This window comes from Falco naumanni, chromosome 18, assembly GCF_017639655.2.
Source record: "Falco naumanni isolate bFalNau1 chromosome 18, bFalNau1.pat, whole genome shotgun sequence".
NCBI lineage: Eukaryota > Metazoa > Chordata > Aves > Falconiformes > Falconidae > Falco > Falco naumanni.
In genome coordinates, this window is record NC_054071.1 from 2467478 (window position 1) to 2490084 (window position 22607).

General features: G+C 54.5%; 2 protein-coding genes across 5 annotated transcripts in view; both read left to right on the plus strand.

Annotated features, from left to right (window-relative positions):
* Positions 1-12318, plus strand: part of SCN4A (sodium voltage-gated channel alpha subunit 4) — a 39813-nt gene extending 27495 nt beyond the window's left edge. For 3 of the 4 annotated variants that reach the window (XM_040617164.1, XM_040617166.1, XM_040617165.1), the window contains exons 17-26: positions 1585-1714; positions 2013-2167; positions 3337-3510; positions 4068-4190; positions 4442-4720; positions 5934-5987; positions 7470-7607; positions 7770-7874; positions 8583-8853; positions 9320-12318. In XM_040617164.1, the coding sequence (XP_040473098.1) occupies positions 1585-1714; positions 2013-2167; positions 3337-3510; positions 4068-4190; positions 4442-4720; positions 5934-5987; positions 7470-7607; positions 7770-7874; positions 8583-8853; positions 9320-10512 (2622 nt within the window). In that variant the 3' untranslated portion in view covers positions 10513-12318. The remainder of the gene's footprint in view (positions 1-1584; positions 1715-2012; positions 2168-3336; positions 3511-4067; positions 4191-4441; positions 4721-5933; positions 5988-7469; positions 7608-7769; positions 7875-8582; positions 8854-9319) is intronic. The other variant, XM_040617167.1, reaches the window with a different exon arrangement.
* A 2431-nt stretch (positions 12319-14749) lies between these two features.
* CD79B (CD79b molecule) lies at positions 14750-20532 on the plus strand. Its single transcript, XM_040617409.1, has 6 exons — positions 14750-14891; positions 16842-16883; positions 17727-18035; positions 18566-18684; positions 18913-18954; positions 19307-20532. The coding sequence occupies exons 1-6, from the start codon at positions 14825-14827 to the stop codon at positions 19403-19405; spliced, it is 678 nt and encodes a 225-aa protein (XP_040473343.1). The 5' UTR covers positions 14750-14824; the 3' UTR covers positions 19406-20532.
* Positions 20533-22607: the final 2075 nt, after the last annotated feature.

Consider the following 22607-nt stretch of genomic DNA (forward strand, 5'->3'; position numbering starts at 1 on the left):
CAGCACCTGAATGGCAGTGCTCAGCACCAGCAAGGGCAGGGGAAGCCCTGGGTTTGGGTGGGAACACCCAGCCAGGCTGGAGGCGCATGTGATGGAATTTGCCCCGTGAACCTGCTGGGTGCAGGCATGGGGCAGGGAGGGGCGCGGGAGCTCTCAGGGAGGGGGTTTGAGGGACCATGCAGTGGGACCACAGGGTTATCCCCGTCCCCATCCCAAAGGACCTGCCCTGAGCACCAGCACACAGAGCTCCTGGGTTACCCGAGTCTGCCAAGCGCCTCCTGGGCACCTCGCTCCCCACCTCTGGGGTGGCTGCGCTGGTTTGTCCCCACTTCGTGCCTTTGCAAGACTTGTCCTGCAGGCAGATGGTTTCAGTGTGTCCTTCCCTGGGGTCACAGCTTGCCTGGCTCCCTGCCGAGGCCTCCTAATCCCCCTGCCCCTCCTCCCCCTGCCCCAGCCCTGACGGAGGGTGGCCCCGCTGCTCCTGCAGAGCCACCAGCTGACAGGTCGTGCCACCTCTCCTGCCGTGTCCTGCTCCTCAAGGCAACGTCCTGCTCATCCCCAGGATGCAGGAGCCTGGCTGCACGGGTCCCCCAAAGCCATGGCTTCTCACAGAGGTGTGGCCGTGGCCCCTGAAGCACCAGGCGATGGCAGTGCCTCAGGTAGCCCCAGGGGGTCTCCCCTGGCTTGCTGGAGGATGGAGCAGCTCCTTTTTGCACTACTGAAAGCCCTAGCAGCCTTGGGGAAGGATTATCTCCTTCCCATACAAGCCAACACCATCCTGCATTGGAGATACCCATCTGGTTGCAAGCTGCTCCCAGGCAGGGCAGGCAGGTCTGGGGATCTGCTTTTTCCTCAAGTGCTGCAGAAGGTCTTCTCAGAAAGCCAAAGGAAAAAAAAATGGAGGAAAAAAAAAATCATCCCAGGGGCTTGCCAAGGTTTTCTCTTGTTATCAGCCCCTCTGGGCCTTGCTGAGTGGTGTCTGGGAAGCCAGCCAAGCTGAGCTGTGGAGCAGGACAGAGCTGGCGAGAGATATTTGGGATGCAGGTTTTGAACTTGGGTGAACCTCAGCCTAAAAGCCCTTAGGCACGAGCTGAGCCAGCAGGATTTGAGAGGAGTGCTGTGGTGGCTGCCTAGGTTTCTGCAGGTCTCATAGTACCAAAGGGTGTTTGGCAGAGAGTTTCTTGCAGGGGGGCATGCAGGGGAGGGGGAGGAGGAGAGGAGAAAATCAGCCTGAGATGATGGTACAAGCGGGTAGGAGATGGACTTGGGAGGAAGGTTGGGGTCAGGGGACCTCTTGCTCCTCTGAACCTGGGTGAAAAGCAAAGCTTGTGCAAGCTGAGGTGTCCAACAGTCCTCCAAGGTTTGTGGCCCTGGACAATTCAGCAGCTTCACTCTGGGCTGTGTTTCCATAGGAGAGGGAGTCAGAGCAGCTTCAAAGCAAGCAGGGTCCCACCAACCGGCTCCCCCAGTACTGCCCAGTCTCTCTGGGGGCAGGAGCAGCTGGAGGATGCCCAGAGGCATCCTGAGCCCAGAGGCATCCCTCCTGCAGGGCAGCCAAGCCTGAATCCTCCTCTCCCTTTGCAGAATCCCCTCTCCAGCGACAACGCATCGTCCTTGTGCAGCACTGTGGATTACAAGCCCCCGCTGCCAGAGGAGGAGGAGGTAGCTGAAGAGGCTGAGGAGAGCAACGAGCCCGAGGAGTGCTTCACCGAGGGTGAGGGACCAAGCAGGGCAGGAGACCCTGTGGAGAGAGGGAGGTGGATATGGAAGGGCCATTGCCAACCCCTTCTTGCAGCGTAACAACCCCCAGGCTCACTAAGCTCAGCCCAAACTCCAAATTCTCCTGTACCACCATGGAGGTGGTCCCTATGGGTCCACCCCCAAGCCCAGCAAGATCCTGCTTCAGCCTCCACCTGGGAAGGCTTAAAATGATGATAAAACTATGAATAGTGTCTCATTGGTGGGAACACCCTGGCCAGGAGGTAACCCACGGCTCTTTGTCCCATCCCCAGGCTGCGTAAAGAGATTTCCCTGCCTCTACGTGGACATCACCAGTGAGAGAGGGAGGTTATGGTGGAACATCCGAAAAACCTGCTTCCGAATTGTGGAGCATGACTGGTTTGAGACCTTCATCGTCTTCATGATCCTCCTCAGCAGCGGGGCGCTGGTAGGTCCCACTTTTCGCCCTGTCCCGTTTGCTCTGCAGCAGCTCCCCAGCTTGGTGGGAGCCCAGAAATGTGGGCAGGGCCCAGGCAGCAGCACTGGAGGCTCTGGGCATCACCTGGTTGTCTCCTGTGCAAAATAATACAGCTGTGGGCAGATGTTGGATTTAAAACCTCATTTGGCTCAGGTCTGCCCAATGTACAGCCTTGCAAGGGGATCTAAACACCCTCCCCAGCATCCATCAGGGGCTGTGGTCCATGGGCTCAAGAGGATGCAACCGCCTACAGTCCTGCTCTTAATGTCAGCCGTGAACCATCTGCACCATCTCTTCAGCTTTAAGGGGACGGTTCCTCATTCCTCTGCCGCCACAAGTAACTGTCAGGAGGTGCTTTACACATAACTCATGGTTATTGTTTTGCTGTTCAGCGCTCCCAGGGACAGTGCACCCTCTTAGAACCTGGGCGTCCATTTAAATCAGCCTCGTTAGAAAGCTGTTTGTCAGCCTGTTGATCCTCTCGGAGTATTTATTTGTGTACTGGGTGTAACTCAGCTGCACCTTTAAGTACACAGAGCTAACGGGGAGGCCAGTGCCTCTGCAAATCTGGAGGTAAAAGGAGAAGGAAGAGGAAGAGAGGGACTGAACTAGTTGTCAGACATACTTTACAACACGTCTGTATCACGCGCTGAAGTGCAGTTTAGGGATGTCTGAGGTTGCAGCTAGTGCCGGAATCGAAAGCTGTGCTAAAACAGCTGTGCAACACCTGGCCACCATGCCTGTACCTCTGATTGCTTATATTTTACATGCCACGCAGACAGAGCAGTAACTCGGACTCCTAAGAGCATTTGCAAATCTACCAAGGCTTCCAAAGGTGCAGGTTGGTGTCCTTGTGCTCAGACTGGTGGGAATTTGGTGCAGTTGGACATTTGCTTCAGTGAAGCTTTGCTTCGGGACAAACACCACTCTGCGTAGCCAACAAGAACCTGCAAACAACAGTTAGACCCCAGGTTGGATCAGGCGCATCAGTAAATGCCACCCATGGTTAGCTCCCAACTTTCCAAGCTGCCCCAAGCCCTGGGAAAGGGGGGACAACACAGGCGTGGACATGGCTGTGCTGAGCCATGCAGTGGGTCTAATGGAAGAATGACTGTCACGTAGCTCCACACCTCTTCCAGGCTTTTGAGGACATCTACATTGAGCAACGAAAGGTGATACGCACCATCCTGGAGTATGCTGACAAGGTCTTCTCATACATCTTCGTCATTGAGATGTTGCTCAAGTGGGTGGCCTATGGCTTCAAGGTGTACTTCACCAACGCATGGTGCTGGCTGGATTTCCTCATCGTTGATGTGAGTGTTGTCTGATGAGCACCTCTAGAGCTATAGTCAGCCAAGGGATTTGGGAGCACTAGGGGATTGTGGCAGGCTGTTGGAAATGAACCCATATTGTTAAAGGACAACGGAACGAGGGGTTAGACCATTGTTTAAAATAATGTTCTCCACAGGAGGGGCCATTTCTTCCCCTGGTAGCAGAAACCCTTTCAGACCCTTTCTGGTTTACACTTAAGGCAAGAACAAGCCCATGCTGTTCTCCCAGACCCCAGCAGAGACATGAAGGGACATAGGGTCTTCCAAATGTTCTGTGACAGAGCAGGCCATTCCTCCTGTGCCGTACTTCTGCATCCCCCATCACCTTCACCCTCATACTCAAAAGGCAGGGACATCCTCCAGGTTGGCCGGTCACCAGGGACCCAAAGACTGGATTCCAGTCCCTGTGTCCCAAGACAAGACAATGACCACCAGCCTGCAAGAGAGCTGGTGAGAGAGGGAAGGGCAGGAGCTGCAGGGATGTGGTTCAGTTGTGTTTCCATCTGAGACGTTGTTAATCCCTCGGGCTGCTTTTCCAGGTTTCCATTATCAGCCTGACAGCAAACTGGCTGGGATACTCTGAGCTGGGAGCCATCAAGTCCCTGCGGACACTGAGGGCTCTGAGACCGCTGCGTGCCCTGTCCAGATTTGAAGGCATGAGGGTAGGTGCCTTCCCCATGTGCTGCTGGCTCTGACACAGACATGCAACGTAGCACTGTTCAGCAGTCACCCACATCAGAGACCCATCCCAGTTGGTTTACAGGGGGCTCCAGATCAGTGGGATCGATGCTAAGGCACCTTTGGTCCACTCTGAGCCCATTTGGTGGGGCTGGGGCACAGGGACGTGAAGGTCCGCATGATTACTAGCCTGGTTCCCTAGCCAGGTCCTCTAAGGTCTTTTCTCCCCCTGCAGGTGGTGGTGAACGCCTTGCTGGGTGCCATCCCCTCCATCATGAACGTCCTGCTGGTCTGTCTCATCTTCTGGCTGATATTCAGCATCATGGGGGTGAACCTCTTTGCGGGGAAGTACTACCGATGCGTCAACACCACCACGGGGGAGCTCTTTGACATCAGCGCGGTGAACAACAAGAGCGACTGCATGGCCCTCCTCTACACCAACGAGGTCAGATGGGTCAACGTCAAGGTCAATTTCGACAACGTGGGCTTGGGATACCTATCGTTGCTGCAGGTGGTACGTAACGAAAGCAGCTGCTATCCCTCCAAGATGCATGTTGCCATAGCAGGGCATCATGATTAGCGTTAGGGCTGAAGTGAGATGCTGCCCTGATGCCCAGACAGGGCCTCTTAGCTGCTTCTTAGCTCCAAAATTGGTATTTAACACCAAAAAAAAAAAAAAAAAAACCAAAACAAAAAACTCTGCAGAGCCAAGGAGGAAAGGGCAGAAGACAGGAGGGAAAAGCAAGCGTCATCAGGGAACCGGTGTGATGAGTGTGGGTAGCACCAAGCCCGGAGAAGCCCTCTGCCCAGCACGGGATGTAGGAGCGAGGAGGGGAGGCACTATCTTTCACCCCCGCCACGTGAAAAGGTTGGCGTGCTGCAGTCGTGGGCTGCAAGAGTTTTGCATGGGGAAGATGACGCCTGGAAAAAAGAGCGCATGTGTCTGCTGCAGGGCGGTGGGCGAACGCAGCCGTGCTTCCACCAAACCCCTTGCAGCTGAGCCAGGCAAACAGAAGGGGAACTGCTCACCACAATTATAATAAAAATCTAGGTGTGGGCTCCATTAGTGGGTGGGCTGGGGTTATTCCTACCGGATCCAGGGGAACTGGCAGTTGCAGAATCGGAGCATAACCCAAGCTAATCAACTAGCTTTAAATTCAGCTTCCTCTTCAGGTTTGTTGTTCCATCAGGTTCAGGAAACAAGATGTTGAGGCTTTTTGTTTAACAAATCAGCAGCAAAAGCCTGTGGGAGGTGCAGAGTAGCCCCCTGCCCCACCAGGGTCGGGTCCAGCAGGTAGCAGAGCAGCGATACAGAAGTCAGGGCCGTGGAGCCGGCACAGTTTGGGAGCGGGAGGGAGGCAGCCGGCCCTGGCATGGCTCTGCCGTCGGGAAAACGCGCTTTGGTTTGGGGAGAAAAGTCAATTGCTGCTTTTCCCAGCCTGGTTTGCAGCGGTGTTTTGGGAGGTCACTGGTAACCTCAGCCCCAGAATGGTCCATGCGAGTGCACACGTGTGCACATGTGCAAATATCAGTGGTTTTGTATCGGGGTATTTTTCTTGTGGATTCAACTCATGGTCCCTCCCTTGCCATTCCCACCGAGAAGCTGTAGCTCTGGGCTGAGCAGGCGGGCTCAGAGCTAAACCCCAAACACGCACCCACCGCCCCCGCCTCCCCCCCTAGCCCCAGATACCTCCCAGTGAATCTGTTCTTCTCCACTGCTCCCACAGGCGACCTTCAAAGGCTGGATGGACATCATGTACGCTGCCGTGGACTCGCGCGAGGTGAGAGGACGGGCAGGGATGTCTCACAACCAGCACCAGGCATCGCTCATCCCACTGGGCTGGTTCCCCCGGCAGACTGGCAGCAGAGTCCCGGGGCTGAGGTGCAGCTTGGCGCAGGCTGGGGATGGACCCCTCAGCCACAGCATCCCCTCCGACTCTGCCCATTGGTGCCAGGGACTGCCAGCATCCCACCCATGGCTTCAGCTAGGACATGGGCTAAAGGGTGGAGAAACCCCCAAAATGTGCCCCCTGCTGAGGTGCACAGCCTCACAAAGGGCAGCCCCTTCTGTCCCTGTGCCACCCGTGTCATTGTCACCTGCATCCCAGCTGCAGCCTGGCCCCCACGCTGGGCTCCCAGCCGGGCTGCAACTGGGGATGAGCCCACTCCTCTCAGCTTCAGCTTCATGGTCCAAAATCCCCGCTCTGCCTCTGCAGCTCCAGCCCAGAGGGCTCATCCTTCACCCTGCTGTGAGACGATGCCCTCCACATGCCCCTCCAGCTGGGAGAGCTTATCCTGTCCTGGAGAAAGTGCCTGGCTTGCCTTGAGCAATAAATGGGTTAAAACAGAGCAGCCAACATTAACCTTTGGGTTAAATGTGTTACCAAAAAAACAAAAAAAATTGTTTTGAAGTTTCATGCAGAGACCTTCCACTGTGATCCATCCCAAAAAGTGTCCCCATGCCAGCCCGTGTGCGTGCACACTGCCATGAGCCACCGCAGCAGGAGGGACTTCCTACCTTTCTCTAATTAAGCAAACCTGCCCCACTGGGGCATCAGCCCCGCACACCCACGTCCTGAAGGTATTGTTTTCGTTCCCTTTTTTAGCATCAGACACAGCTGCTCCCCTTGCCCCAGCCACAGCTGCCGGTGCTCAGCAGAGGAGCCACTTCCAGCTCCCTCTGAAAATGGCCGGGGCTTCTGCCTCCGTGGGCACCAGGGGCAAAGCTGCCCGGGGAGAAAATCCGCTCCCTCCTGCCAAGAGGTTTCCTCCAAATGCGGGAAGGCAGTTGTGACACCATGGGATGTCTCCAGCCAAGGGTGGAGCAGGATGGATGAAGTGATGCCCCTCGAGATGAGGAGTGTTTTCTGAGGCTGACAGGCTGTGCCACCCCCAGGTGCTGGCGTGGCACAAATTAAACCACTGTTCCTTTCCCCTCTTGCCTATGCTTGAGCCCCTGGAAAGTTAACTATTGTGAAGAAATTAATTTGCTCAGTGATATCGCTGCACCTGGGCATCCTCTCCTATTCCCCAGCCCACGCGGTGGGATGGGGGGTCAGCACATCCATCCCCCAGCCGGTGCCATGTGGATGTCCCTTCCCATGGCAGCTCCCACGGGGACCACTCAACCCACACAGCACCTGCCAAAGTTTTGGAGCAGGCACCCCATGGTTCTGTCCGGATACAGTGACCCCTTGTCTGGGGGCTTGGGGACACAATTCCTGAAGAAGGATAGTCTCACATTTCCCATCTCTCCTGGTCAGATTGAAGAGCAACCAGTGTATGAGATCAACCTCTACATGTACATCTACTTCGTCATCTTCATCATCTTCGGTGCCTTCTTCACCCTGAACCTTTTCATCGGCGTCATCATTGACAACTTCAACCAGCAGAAGAAAAAGATAAGTATTTTCTGGGCCCTGCGGCCACTGTTCCCTCCCGAGGTGCTGGTCCAGGATGGGGAGGGGGGGACCAGCACGGTCATGGAGCGAGGGGACCAGGGCCACCGTGCTTGGTAGGACGAGGCAAATTCCCAAGGCTAACAGCTGTGATTCCCTTTATACTTTGGAGGCAAAGATATCTTCATGACAGAAGAGCAGAAGAAATACTATAATGCCATGAAGAAGCTTGGCTCCAAGAAACCCCAGAAGCCCATCCCCAGGCCATCGGTATGTTGGGTTAATCACTGTGATTGGGACCAGCTGTCTCCAAGTGGACGAGAAGGGCCTAGGGAAGGCCATTTGCTAGGACAAGGGGCCAAATCCTGGCTCCCCATTGCTGCTTTTTAGAAGGACCTTGCTAAGAGCTGGGGCTTCAGAAGAGGTCCACAGCAGGCAGCCCCCTTTGGGTCTGCTCTTCAGCCCTGGGTCTGTTAGCAAGGGTGGGGTGTCCCTTCTGCAGAGATTAGGGGTTTCTCCTAGCTCAGCTCCAAACTCCTCTCTTGAAAGGAGTTAGACTCAGGGAAAGTTCGGCTCTCGGCACTCCTAGAAGGGACGCTGGTCCAGCCAGTACAGAGGCAGTTGTGACTCAGGTTTGGTTTTGATAGCCCTCTCAAGTGAGACCTTGTCCATGTGTTTACTTTTGCCCCAATGCATTAGCTGCAGATATAATTAGAAAGCAACTGTCCCCTGTGCCCACATCTCCTGGCTGTGGTGTTACCAGGTGGGCTTCATCCTGCAAGGTGCTGGGTATCCTCCTCCCAGAAGATTTTCTGGGGCCATGAGACCTGTACTGCCCACAACCCTGAGGTTTTCCACATCCTGTTAAATACCATTCCTTCTTCTCTTTCTGCTGTGTCTTCTGTTTTGTGTCTGTCTGTCCCATGTTCCCACCTCACCTCTGGTTCTCCATCGTCACCCACGTGGCCCGTACGGCAGAACAAGTTTCAAGGGATGGTGTTTGACTTCGTTACCAAGCAAGTGTTTGACATAACCATCATGATCCTGATCTGTCTTAACATGGTGACCATGATGGTAGAAACAGATGATCAAAGCGAACTCAAAACATCTGTTCTCTACATGATAAATCTGGTCTTCATCGTCATCTTCACCGGAGAATGCGTGCTCAAAATGCTCGCCTTGCGTTACTACTACTTCACTATTGGCTGGAACATCTTTGACTTTGTGGTGGTCATCCTCTCCATCTTAGGTGAGTCCTGCTGGTTCCGCAGGGATCCCACTGGACAATGAAGAGTTGGTCTAGCTGATCCACCGCCACCAAGCTGTCGTTGGCCACCCCCTTACACACATCCTTTGAGCAGGGCCAAGCCATAGGACCCTGAGACAAGACAGATATGAGGCCACCCCATGCCACCAGGCTGAGTGGGGGGCTGGGGATGTGTCTCACTCCTCCTTGGTGCTGGGTTCCCCTTGTCTCCATGCTGCCTGGCGCTGCTGAAATGGAGCAGCCAGCATTTAACCTTTGGGTCCATGCTCAGAGTTTATTTTTTAATATGTTCCCCTTTGCCACCAGAGAAGCAGAGCTGCGTGCCATCGGGGTGGCTCATCTCCCTGTATCTGCCCAGCTCTGGCAGGTGGAGCAAAGCAGCTCCACCTCACCTCCCTATGTTGGCTGCAGAGCATGGTAAACTCACCTCTTCTTCATCCCTTCACAGGTATCGTCCTCTCGGACATCATAGAGAAGTACTTCGTATCACCCACCCTCTTCAGGGTCATCAGGCTGGCAAGGATTGGCCGTGTCCTCCGGCTGATCCGAGGGGCGAAAGGCATCCGGACTCTCCTCTTTGCTCTGATGATGTCCCTGCCTGCCCTGTTCAACATTGGCCTCCTGCTTTTCCTCGTCATGTTCATCTACTCCATCTTCGGGATGTCCAACTTTGCCTATGTAAAGAAGGAGGCGGGGATCGATGACATCTTCAACTTTGAAACTTTTGGGAACAGCATCATCTGCCTCTTCCAGATCACCACATCGGCTGGATGGGATGGCCTCCTCAGCCCAATCCTGAACAGCGGTCCTCCCGACTGCGACCCTGACCTGGAAAACCCTGGCAGTTCGGTAAAAGGGGACTGTGGCAACCCATCCATTGGCATCTTCTTCTTCTGCAGCTACATCATCATTTCCTTTCTCATCGTGGTGAACATGTACATTGCCATCATCCTGGAGAACTTCAACGTGGCCACGGAGGAGAGCAGCGAACCCCTCTGTGAAGATGATTTTGAAATGTTTTATGAAACTTGGGAGAAGTTTGACCCAGACGCCACCCAGTTCATTGCGTACAGCACCTTGTCTGACTTTGTAGACACCTTACAGGAGCCACTCAAAATTCCCAAGCCAAACAAGATCAAGCTAATCACCATGGATCTACCCATGGTTGCTGGGGACAAAATCCACTGTCTGGATATCCTGTTTGCCTTGACTAAGGAAGTGCTGGGCGACTCGGGAGAGATGGATGCCTTGAAGGCCACCATGGAGGAGAAGTTCATGGCTGCAAACCCCTCAAAGGTGTCCTACGAACCCATCACCACCACTCTGAAAAGGAAACACGAGGAAGTCTGTGCTACAAAAATCCAGAGGGCTTTCCGGAGGTACCTCCTGAGGCGCTCGGTGAAGCAGGCATCCTACATGTACCGGCACAGTAAGGACGAGGATGCCCTGAGGGAGGACGCACCCGAGAAGGAAGGCCTGATCGCCACCAAAATGCACGAGATGTATGGGAACAGTGGGACAGATGTGGAGACAGCCCCTGCCATTGGTCTTGTGCCCATTCCCAGCTCAGAGACGCCAGATGCTCCAGGTGAAGCAAAAGTGTGTGATAAGGAACGTGTTGTGAAAGAGTCGCTGGTATAACAGAAGGAGGCTTCCATCTCTTGCCCAGCCTGAAAAGACTTCATTTGTATCTCCTTTTCAAGAGCTCTTCCATATACAGATCAATAGATCTTAGATATTGAGCTAATTTCAGATATTTCAAGTAGACAACTTTCGAAGCAGGATCTCTTACCGATCCTTGTTGTTACAGATCACTGCACTTACAAACAGTTTAAGATTTTTTTTCTTATGAGAATTAAATGTGAAATCTCCTGTTGGTGAAAGAGAAACATTCTAGTTTTGAAATGATCTCATCATGGTAACGATGTTTTTCAGACATTAACAAACGAGTATGGCTGTCCTTTTACTTAAAGTAATTATTAATGTTATTTCACAGTTAAGAGATTTTCTTGTGTATTATTCTTCCAGAGTGCAGCCGAGTAGCCAGTGACAGATGAGCCAAGTGAAATAATATTAAGAATAATTACCGAAAAGAACAAGGTTTTGTGAACAAAAATCTTCAATGTCTTAAAGTAGCACCTTTCTTTTGAATATTTGAATAAGCTTTATGGATTATTTTTTGTTACATACAGAGAAAGTGCAATTATGTCTTAATGATTTGTTTGCATAGCCCAAACAAAGCATCTGCAGATATGTTCTCAGGGTTAAATATCAGGTTTTAAAGGTCTTTGAATATGCATTGAAATCATAAATCATTCAGGTCTTTACGGTACGAATGTAAACAGTATTTATAGTGACGCTTCTTCTCTGTTTTCCCGTTTCATCCAGATTTTGTGGCAGGAAAGCCACTGGCAAGGGTAGGGTTTGGGAAAACCTTCTCCAGGAATCCCCAGTCCCCGTAACCCCTAGAAACCCTCTAGGGTTCCTTCAAGCCCCATAGCAAGAGGAGACATCCCACTGGAGCGCTCTTGATTAGCCGTAATTAACAAGATGCATCCCCAGGGCTCGGAGCAGGTGTTTGAACGGTCCTTGCAACGAGCCGCTTTGGCAGGGTCCCTGAAGCCCATCAGCCGCTGAGCACCGGGAGCTTTAAGGTGATGAATGGTCCCACCGGGGTGGACATCCCAGAATGCTCAGGCAGAGCATCCCTCCCTCGGCTGGGGCTCTGGAGGGGACCCAGCGGCACGTGCTGGCATCTCTGCTGAGCCAGGCAGGTCCTTGCCAGGAACCCTCCTGGCAGAGGAGCGTTCTCTCGGGGTGGGGGGGAAAGGGTTTTGCTGCTCTTTACACAGGTGGGCAAAAGGAAAACAAATCAAGAAAATTGTGCAAAAGGCCCCGAGTTCAGCTCTGGACTGGCATCTGCCTTCGAAAGGGGGAAAAAAAAAACCCTCCTGATCAAAACAAACATGAACCAAAACCTCTTCCACTTAAAACAAGGGCTGCTTCTTGAAGTCAAAGGGTCTGTCTTTTTGTATTATTAATATAATAATAATATATTTTGTTTTTCTTGGGCTTGTTTTGGCGCTGAGCCGTTACGGATGCCCCATGTTCAGGCTGGCCAGGGGCGGTGCTGAGCTTGCTTGCATCCATGTGCTGTCAGCCAGGCGGCAGAGCCAGGGTCGCTCTGCTCATCCCGTGGCGTTGTGCTTTCCTTTCCGTGTTGCGTAGGGTGATGCTCCCTGGAACAGGAGCCTGTGCTGCTTTCAGTGGCGTTTGCATGGGAAGCATCCACGGCACGGCAGTTTCCAGCCCGGATTGTGGTTCACAATCGATGCTGCTTGTACGTATGTGTCGTCGGTGATGGAAAAAATGCCAAAGAGCAGGATTTGTGTGAGCTAAAGCCATTCTTCTTTGTACATTTCTTAAAATAAACAACTGTAAATGGTCTATTATTACAAAACTAAATGTGTTGGTGTGTGTTAGAGGGGGAAAATGTTTTCCCTGACCCTGGGAGGGGTAAATGCACCCTCCTTTTTCTCCAAGGAGATATGGGGAGACCCTGTGCATGACCTTGGCTGGACCTGCTGTCCTCAGCAGGACGTGGTGGTCCCATCCTGAACGAGAGACCCCCCTGGGCTGCCTCCCCGAGCATCTCCAGCCCAGCCCAGCCCCCTGCTCTGCTCATGAATACATCCCCTGGAGCCCTTGTGCCTCACGGCAATGAGCCCTGACCCCAAAAGCTATTGGAGATGCTGCTGCAGGTCCAACCAAGGAGAGAGAGGTGGGCTTGGAGGAGGTGCAGCCCCCCTAGGCTGCCCCGTAGCAGGCTCTGGGGGGCCAACCAGCCCCACCAGCCATGCGGGAGCAGTTCAGCATCACAAGGAGAAGGCTGCAGGCGGGTGAAGGAGGTTTCTGCGTCAATGTGTGGCTGGAGGAGGAGCCGCCTCCAGGACCTGCTGACGTCCCCAAGGGCCATGGCACGGTCTCACCACTGTGTTTTTTCTCTCACTGGAACAGCTCATCCCAGGGCCAGTGTAATTCAAGTTAGGAGCATCACGGTACCATACAGGCAGGGGGCTGGAGAGAGGAGGTGACACAACCCACCGTCCCTGTCCTCCTGTGGCAGGGGAGAGGACAGCAGTGAAACCCAAGCCTTGATGAATAGGAATGGGCTGGAGAAGGGTGCAGCTGCCCAGCAGCAGCTCTGCTGTGCCCACAGGGCATGGTCTGGCCAGGTGCCGTGGGCTGGGGAGCCAGGGTGGCCCAGGGGATGAGGCATGGGGACACAGGACCCTTCCCACACAGCCATCAGGTCTCCCTACATCCTGTGCCACTGGGTACTGCAAGCACAGGGGACTTCAAGGGGAGACGAAGCCCCTCTGGACCAGCCCTGTGCCTGCTCAAGGGTTCCAAGGAGCCTGCGAGCAGTGCAGCGGGGTAGTTTGCCACCGTCACTGCAAACCCTTTAGTTTGTGCCCCGCTCCTGGCATCACCTTGCAGGGCTTTCCCAGGCACCTCCAGCATCCCTGCCTTGCTCATCGCAGCTCCCACCTCCAACCCCTGGGCTTGATAAGAATCACCCCAGTGCCTGCCCGAGCGTATGGGGATGCCCTGTTGCTTTTGCCTTGCCGGGACGTCATGGCCAGGCTGTGATTTTCTAACAAGACCTGGAGTGATGGCAGCAGGTACAGCACCACGCACGGCGTGACTTGCCTGCTCTTTCAGGAGAGAGCACCTCTCCCATCATCTCTCTTTCCCTCCTGGGGCCAGCCCTTCTCTGGAAACCTTTATTTCTCTCTTTCTTGTTTCGTGTCCCCTTGTGTACAGGGTGAGGCTCAGGCTGGTTCCCAACAGCCACCAGATGCTCAGAACCAGCAAAAAAGCCACCAAAGCTGCAGGAGGTGAAGGTGTGGGGAGGGCCCAGGCAGAGAGACCCAGGCTCTGGGGACCAACGGTTGGCAGAAGTACCCAAAGGTGTTTTTCACATGGAGTTACAGTTCAGTGCTCATCCGCAGCCAGTAAGTCACAGGAGGGCATGGCACGGTGGAAAAGCGTATTTCTGCATCAGAGCAAAGTAGGGGACAGAGCTCCCCTTGGGGTGCCACGTTGCACTTCCCCAGGGACTGGCTGTCTCCAAAGGACTCACAGAGAAGGGTCTCAGTCATGGAAAACAGGGTGTGGAGAAGGATGGGCATGGCAGGCACCCAGGGAGGTGACACCTCGTTTTGGCCATCTCTCTCCTCTTCCAGATTTCATCCTTCCCTGGAAGGCTGCCTTCAGGGACAATCCAGAATGCAGGATGAGAGCTGGGGGACCAGTCCCGGTGCACCCCACAATAAGCAGAGAGCAGAAACCCCACAAACATCCCCTCTTCCCACCCCATTGCTGCTCCAGCTCTTGCAACTGGGCCAGCATCAGCCCTGCCCATCAACCGCAGGGTTAAATGCGCCGGGGGAGGGGTGGAGGGGGGAGCAGGGGGATCTGCCCATGCTGCTGTGGAGCTGGGATGCCACCCTGGGGGTCACCTACACCTTCTACCCCCACAGAAGCGAGGACATGCTGCCAGTCACATCCCGCTCCCTGGGCACATTCCCGTGCTCGGCCCCGGTTTGGCATCACCAACCACTTTGCAGATGGGCTCATCCCCGGTTCTGGTGCAGACCTACACCAGTCACGGTCACCTCCATCAAATAACGAGCACAGCCCAGGGACACGAGGCTGGACAGGGCGCAGGGCGCAGGCACCAGCCACCCCATCGTCTGCGCTGCATTCAAAACCAGCCCCAAGGGGAAAGTCCCCGTCGAGGAGGATTTACATGAGCAGGAAAGGGGCCGTCTCGTAGCAGCAGCTTTGCCATTTTTAGGTACGGAGGCCAAGGTGGTTGGAGAGGCTGCGGGGTATTGCAGAAGCAAGGGCCATCGACTGGATGCTTCCCTGCCCTTTGCAGTGAAAGATGGCTGGGTTTTGCACGAGAGTCTGGGTGCTCCAGGTGAACCTCTGGCTGATGGCTCTGGTCACAGGTAGGTGTCAAAGACGGGCTTTGCATTTCAGAGCAAGGAAACACGCAGCCAGGAGATGCACCAGCACGCATCCCTTGCTTAGTGCACCCAGGGACTTCACCCAGGTCTGGCTTTAAATGCATTTGTTTTAAGCTTTGCAATCACTGCTCTCAGTCCTGCTTTGTGCAGGGAGCCAGCCCCCGGCGCAGCGGAGCCAGGGAGGACCCCCGGGGGCTTGGGGCTCAACACCTGCATCGGGTTTAGGGTTTTGCTTCCCGTTGGGGTGCAGTGACAGGACACTTTCTCAGATGGCCAGCTGGCTTTGGCAGGAGCCCGGTGCTGTGGGGGTGCAGAGCCTGCCCGGTTGTGGTTGCAGGTGGCAGGAAAGAAGGGCTGTTGAGGATGGGGCCAGAACATCACTCAGGCCATGGACAAGCCACATGCCTTTGCTCCGTGGGGTTCAGTGCCTGGGAGTGGAGAAGAAATGGGAGCAAAAATCCTCTTGGACATGATTTGTAGGCCCTGGTTGAACATCCCTGTGCTGATCCCCTTTGCAGCCCCATGGAGAAACAGCAGCTAAACCTGGGACACAGCTCCTGTTCCCATCCAACCCCTCTTGCTCAGTGCAGGGACACCCACAAAAACCTGCAGCAGATCCCACCCTATGCTGGGGAAACTTGTGTCCTCTAGAGAAAGGGTATCTAGGGTATCTAAAGCGTTTCTGTTGGGTGACTGCTCAAGTCCAGCACAGACTTGAGGTCACAGAGTTTCATCCTGGCTCTTGTGGTGGCTTCATGAGGAAAGGGGAAGCTCAGCTCACCCATGGTTGCAATGGAAATCTTGGTTTTGAGGTGTGTGAGGACTTTCAGGGTGAGGGACCAGCCCGATCTTCATTTAGAAACACCAACAAGACACGGATGGCAAAGCCCTGTGTCTCAGCTGGCTGGCAGGACTGCAGGTGGCAGGGACACATACCCAACACACAGCCCAGGCAAGGCGCATCTCCTCATCTCAGAAAACAAGAAATGGGGCTGAAGGGGAGAGTTTGCCCGCAGAGGTGTAGTTGCTGGAGGTGAACAGGGCAGCATGGACATGGAAGAGGCTCTGGGGGAGGGAGGGGAGCCCAAGGCTGAGCCAGGAGGTCCCTGCCAGGCTGCTGCTCGGGGCAGAAGGGTCTGCAGCAGGGTGGCAAGGCTCGGGGCAAAGCTCAGGCTAGGGAGCTGAACCTTCCTTCTTCTTCTTCTGAGGGGAGTTTTGCAGCTGCCCCAAGATGCTGGGAGGTGGTGCAGCCCCCACCTCCATGCATCTTCCCCACAGGGGTCTGGCGAGGGCTCAGCAAGCAGAGCTGGGCACTGAAGCGCTGCGGTAAACAGGGCTGGTGCTTCCTGCCCAGCTGCAGCAAGAGGAACCGAGGCACAGGGGCACTGGAGCTGCGGGCAGGGGCACCCATGGGTGCTGGGGGGTCTCCGCCTCACCCCACTTCCTGCACCACATCACAGGTCCCACAGCTCCATCCTGCTCTTGTCCTGGGGAGCTGCACGGCCTCAGGGTCTGAGAAGTCCCCTGGCCACCGTGGGGCTCCAAGACCAGGGAAGCCCCAGCAGGGAAAGTGTTTCTGCTTGACTCAGAAAATGGAGAGTGTAAATAAAGATGTGTGAGTCTGTCTGGACCCTTTCTGAGAGGTGCCAGCCTGGGGGAATATTAATAGCAAAGGCAGGTTTCACTAGGATGCCAACCTGAAAGTTAGAGAAGAGTCAGAAGATGGGATGGAAATTGAAGGGTTTGAACCCAAACCTGCGCTGCCCCACGTGCTCTGAGTGGGGCTCTGGCTGATGCTCCTGAGCACTCCACCCCGTAAGGAGTGGGCGCAAAGGGCCCACGCTACATGCCACCCCACACGGGACATCCTACATGGGCTTGACCTACATGGCCTCTTGGCCACTGTCTCATGGCCCTTCTTCTGTGTTGCAGGTGGGATCTCAGCAGACCAGAACAGCACCAGGAGCAGCACAGGTAACCGCTCAGACGCACTGCGGTCTTTCCCTGCCTGTGTCCCCCAGGTCCCCCCTGTCCTCACTGGCTATGCCATGAAGGTGCCCATCCCCTGCAGAGCAGGAGATGTCCCATCACCCACAGGCCTTCTCCATCACAAAGGCAATTCCCAGGCTGTGACCTCCTCCAGGGCACTTCCCCAGCCCTGCAGCTTGCTCTCCCTCTGCCAAGTGGGATCCGTTTTGTCTTCCCTAAACACACACACGTTTTCCCTCTGCGTTTGCAGAGCACGTGGCACGGACAAGCCATGCCTTGGGACCAGCCACGGGGCTCACACACACAGCGCTCGCACCGTTCCCACCCACAGGGTATTAAGCACGAATTCTGCAACCCAAACAAGTCCTCAAACTCCCCAGCTCTGGGACCAAAACACAGGCAAAAACACAAAATACAGCAACATGCAAAAAATGTGGAAGCATGAGTGAAGCCAGCTGGGGAGATGGGTTTGTCCGAGCAAAGGCTCCATGGTATGTGCCAGCACAGCCTGGAATTCTGGAGATGCACAGAGAGAAGGGTGGGAGCAGCAAAAAAGTATTTGAGTGAAGCCATTCCCACAGAAAAAGGAGTTTCCATCAAAAGCATGTTTTCACCAAAAGTCTCTGGTTTCTACCCCCAGATGATTATAATCCACCAAAACAAAGCTGAATGCTCAAAAGCAGTATAATCCATGGAAATGGAAAACTCTTGACTTGGGAGATGCTGGGGGGGGGGGGGGGGGCGGTGCGTCTCATGGGGGCAGCTTTTATTCTGACACTCCCAGGCACCAGGTCCTTGCTTGCCATGACCACCCTTGTTCCCTGGCAGGCAGCAGGTGCCCCATGGTGCAGCAGCATCCGCGCTACGTAGCAGCCAAGAAGAACATGCCCGTCCACTTCATCTGCTACACCCAGGAGCCCCATAGCATGCAGTGGTACAAAGCAGAAAAGGACAGCAATGACCTCTATGAGCTGGATTATAGCACCTCCCGCTACAGCATCGAGAGGAAAGCCCACCTCATCAACTTCACCATCTCCAGGATCACCTACAAGGACAACGGCATCTACGTGTGTGACAGCAAGAACCGCACGGCAGAGAGGCGGCCGCACTTGTGCGGGACAGAGCTTAAAGTCCTGAGTGAGTGGGAGCTCCCCATCCTCCATGCACCCCAAGGAGACGTTCCTTCTCCTTCTCTCACCCCTTCCCCCTCTATATGAACCTCACATCATGCTCCTATGCACCCACCTTTCCCCATGCTGGTGGGACCCTTTCAGATAGAACTGTAGATGCTCCATGGCACCACAGAGATTTCTTTGCTCGTTGCCAGCCACCAAGCAGTGGGACAACCTTCCCCGGTTTGCCCTGTCATGTCCATCCTGCCAAAACACATCCCAGGGACTGCGTTCTCCTAATAAATCAGATTTTTCCTGGTCCTGGTTAGTGGTGGGTCCTGCCCAAGGTGTCTCACCCCAGAGCTGGTCCTTGATGCCAACCCCAGGGCCAGTTCACAATGCTCTGGTCTCTCCTGAGGGGAGGGCATGTCACCCTGGTTCCTCCCGTCCGCTCTGGCTGACACATGAGCCTGTGGCCATGCTGAGCTCACCCCTGTTTCCTGGGAGCCTGGCACAAGGTGGGACTTGGGGATCTTCCTGTGCTGCTGCTCCCAGGTCACAGCAGCATCCAGCAGCTCCAGAGCAGGAACACCCTGAAAGACGCTATCATCATTATCCAGTCCATCCTGCTTGTCATCTTCATCAGCATCCCCATGCTCCTCTTCCTGGATAAGGTAAGTGACAGTGTCTCCAGCGGCAGGGATGTCCCCAGCTTCACTGCTGCGGTGCTCACAGCACCATCCTGCTGAAGTGGGAAAGTAAGCATCTACAATGGTGTCGGGGACTGCATGGATTCCCCTGTGGAAGCAGTGGGACCTGGCCTCGGGGGACAATGCCGGGGACAGGGAGTGGGAGGATCTCGGTGAGTGCTGACACCCAGCCTGTGACTCTCTTCTCCATAGGCTGAAGGCAAGCAAAGCCCAGAGGAGGACCACACCTATGAGGTAATGCTGCATTTATTACAGAAGTACCTTTGTAATATCAACCTGAGCCTTGAAATAGCCAGTTGTGCCCTTGCTGGGCGTCTGCCAGGGACCACCAGCCCTCGCAGGGCGCATCAGGGCACCTTCCTCCCAAGTGCCTGTTGCACATCAGCCTTGAAGATCTGCTCGTAAAACCAAGCCAAGCTCTGAGCCCATCCAGCCATCTATCTTCATCTTCTCTCTCAGAAGCTGCCCCGATCTCTGAGGGAATAGCCTGGAGATGGGTCCCCACTTGGGGGTCCCAAAGGGGGATGCTCTGTGCATGGAACCGTGGTCCTGCACCCGTGTCTCAACCTTCTTCTTCTTGGTGCAGGGCCTGGAGGTGGAGCAGATGGCCACCTACGAGGACATCACTCCTTTCCGGGACGTGAAGGCCAAGTGGACAGTTGGGGAGCACCCAGGTGAAGAGTGAGGGGTCCTACACCCACCACCAGGCTGGCACCGGCGGCATGGCTCCCTGCCAGCACCCTGCCAGCACCGGCAGGGACAGGCCCCTTCTGCCCTGGACCCCCGGCTCCTGCCCTGGACCACTGGGCTGCGATCCCAGGCTGCAAATCACCTCCAGCAGCCTTGCACGGAGCTCAAGTCCTGCTGCCCTTGGGTGCTGGCTTTGCTGCACCCAGGCTGTGCCCACCAAGGCTGCCCTGCCCCAGCTGCCCCTCTTACCGCCCCGCTGATGAACCCCTAAAGCCTATGTAGAAATTAGGAGCCACCTGCAAGCCCCCTGGCAGCAAACTGGCCCCAAACCCCAGGCAGCCCCACACCGCGGCGCTGAGCTCCTGCATGGTTAATGCAATGGCAGCACCAGGGTGGGTGGTGGGTGGGTCTCCTCCAGCCCTACCATCCTTGGGAAGGAGAGGACCAGGCACGATCACTCTTCATGCTGCAAGGACCCTCCTGCGCTGCAAGACCCTGCTGCAGCCCTGGCAGAGGAGCCGAGGTGAGCAGCACCATGTGGGCATTATAACAAGTGAATTTTGGGCCACTGTTTAGCTCGCAAGCCATGGAGGTGTCCAGCAGGCCAAGCTGGCAGTTTTCTGAGAAGGAGAGTCCTCCAAAAGCACCTCTTTCTCCCCAAAGACTACAGGAAAAGTTGAGGAGACGGCTCTCACCCAGAGAGTCTTGCACAAGGCTTGCTCCTCTCCAGGCAAGAGCTGGTCCGTGCCACAAGGACGTCCCCATGGTGAGGGACGTGTGCGACCTCAGAACCTATGGGAAAGTTGTACACTGTGGGACACAAATGTCCAACTGCTTTTTGAAGTCCTAATAAAGGTAATGGGTAAATTCACATCCTGCTGCGTCCTGCCGTGCCTGGGCCGGGGGTGTCCCATAACCCTGCTGCAGGTGTCAGAGGGATGCGCTGGGAATAAGGAACAGCTTTTCATGGGTCCACCTTAGCTAGAAACCAAACTTCACCCCGTCAGAGTCCCGAGCCCAGCGATGTAAAGCCGAGAGCAGCCGTGAGGCTCCCCTGGAAGCTCTCACTGAGCATGCACAGGAGGACCCCCACGGTCCCACGACATCAGCTTGGGACGGGACACAAAGACCATCACCAGGACCCAAAGCGGGAGAACAGGACCCAGGGCCAGGAGCTCAGCACCCGGCTACATCTGGTGTCACAAGAGAAGCTAAAAACATCTGCAGAGGAGCAGAGCAGTGCTAATTGGTTTTGTTAATAAAAGCTATCAAGGCATGACACCAGCAGCCATGGGGGTGATGGGGTGTGGGGCTGGCTGGGCACCCAGTGCCAGGGCTTGGGGGGTCTGGAGCAGCACGGGCAGCACAGCGCGGTGGGTTGGGTGGGCTTGGCAGGACAAGGGGGTGATGAGGACTGCGTGGCTGGAAGCCTGCCCCCACTCAGAGAGGCCACAGTCGCTGCACCCCTATTGCTCATGACATTTTGGGCTCCAAGAAGAAGCAGGCAGGACTGCTCCGCTTCCCAAAACACTCAGCAGAAGAAGGAGGGTAAAATTGTGAGCAAACAGGGCTTTTCCGCAGGGAACAGCATGGCCCTTTTTTTACCAGTAAACCACCTTCATGGAAAAATGGAATTCAACCAAAATAGCATAAAACAAGCATTTTAGGATTGATTTTTACTAGTTAAATAAAACTATCCCAAATTTGTTGCATGCACATGTATACACAAGTTACTTAAACATGGTTTACTTATAAAAATGATTAATTAAATAAAGATTATTCACAGTGAGAAAAGTGAAGGGGCTGTTGCCAGTTTCTATATTTGTCAAGGACCAGCAGAACTCATCCCTCCATCCCTTGTTTTCAGTTACGAAATGGAAGTGGAAGGCGGATTTTCTGGCCTTCCCAATTCCGGACCTTTTATCTCCGCTCTGCGTAAACAACTCATTCAACTGACACCGAGTAATACGAAAACGAGGAGAACCTGTCGTTTGCACCTGGAGAGGAAGCCACCCGTGTCAAAAAGCAGTTTCAGAACACCAGTTCTGCTCTGTGTGCACGGCCACCCTCTCAGCCCAGGGCTTCGGCTTCCTTTAAAATGCCAGAAGCAAATAAACGTTTCTGTAGTGTTAGTGGTTTATTTAAAATGTTTACACATAGTTTCTAGGGAGCCTGGAGACAGGGCATTGTTTTAGTTTTATATTGAGATAGGTTTGTATTTAAAATGCTTTGAATGTAAATAAATCTATTTCGGTATATATATAGTCCAGGCTCTGTATTTTGTCCGGATTTGCTATCCCTACCACCAGCCGGATGGTTAGACAGACTGGGTTGCTGTCCTGGACCTCTCCAGTCTCATCTTTAGAAATGGGTTCAGTCAAACTGAGCAGTTCCAGCTCCAGTAAATAAAACCCATCAGTCCAATCTGACAAGGAATATTTACCCTCCCGGGTCAACCGTCACTTCAAACCTCCGTCAACCACGTCGCTGCCCACCAAGGAGCGGGGCTGGGCTGCGGGCCAGCAGCCGGCTCCTCTGTACTGGTTTCGGCTCACCCACCTGGCTGGGAAGGTCCTTGCCACATAAGCATCCCAGGCTGGGGGGTCACCAGGACCCAGGGTGTACACATGCCTCCAAAGGAGAATTGCTTCACTTGTTTAGATGCTGCTGGTGATGCTCAGGGTAAGGCAGGTGGACATGGGCCCATCCTGCAGAGAACTGAGGGGTTCTGTCTCGTTCAAAAAAGAAAAAGGAACTCGGAAATCACAGTGTTACGATGAAATGCTACTTTGGGCCGCAAATGCAGGCATTTGAAAGCTAGAAAAATGCCAAGCTGATATTTGAGAGCTGCTTATGCAACTGTAATTCTGCCAGTGGCATGTGTTTGCCCAGCCCAGCGCTTCACAGTCACGCACTGCCTTCTCCACGACACTTCTGCCTCATTTAATGCTCAGAGATGATAGGGAACAAACCAAGCCTCAGGGGCACCGCCGAGCCTGGATCATCCTGCTATCTCCGTGCTTGGCTGCAACATAAAAAAAGTTGATTTATTACCACGCTTTTACTAACAGAGATAGGGAGGCAGCAGGGCAGCAATGATGGGCAGGACTCAGGTGCAAGTTGCTGTACCGACCTAGCTGCGGTGGTAAGAGCATCATCATTAACGGGCAGCAGAGCCTGTGCTGGGCTGGGGTGCC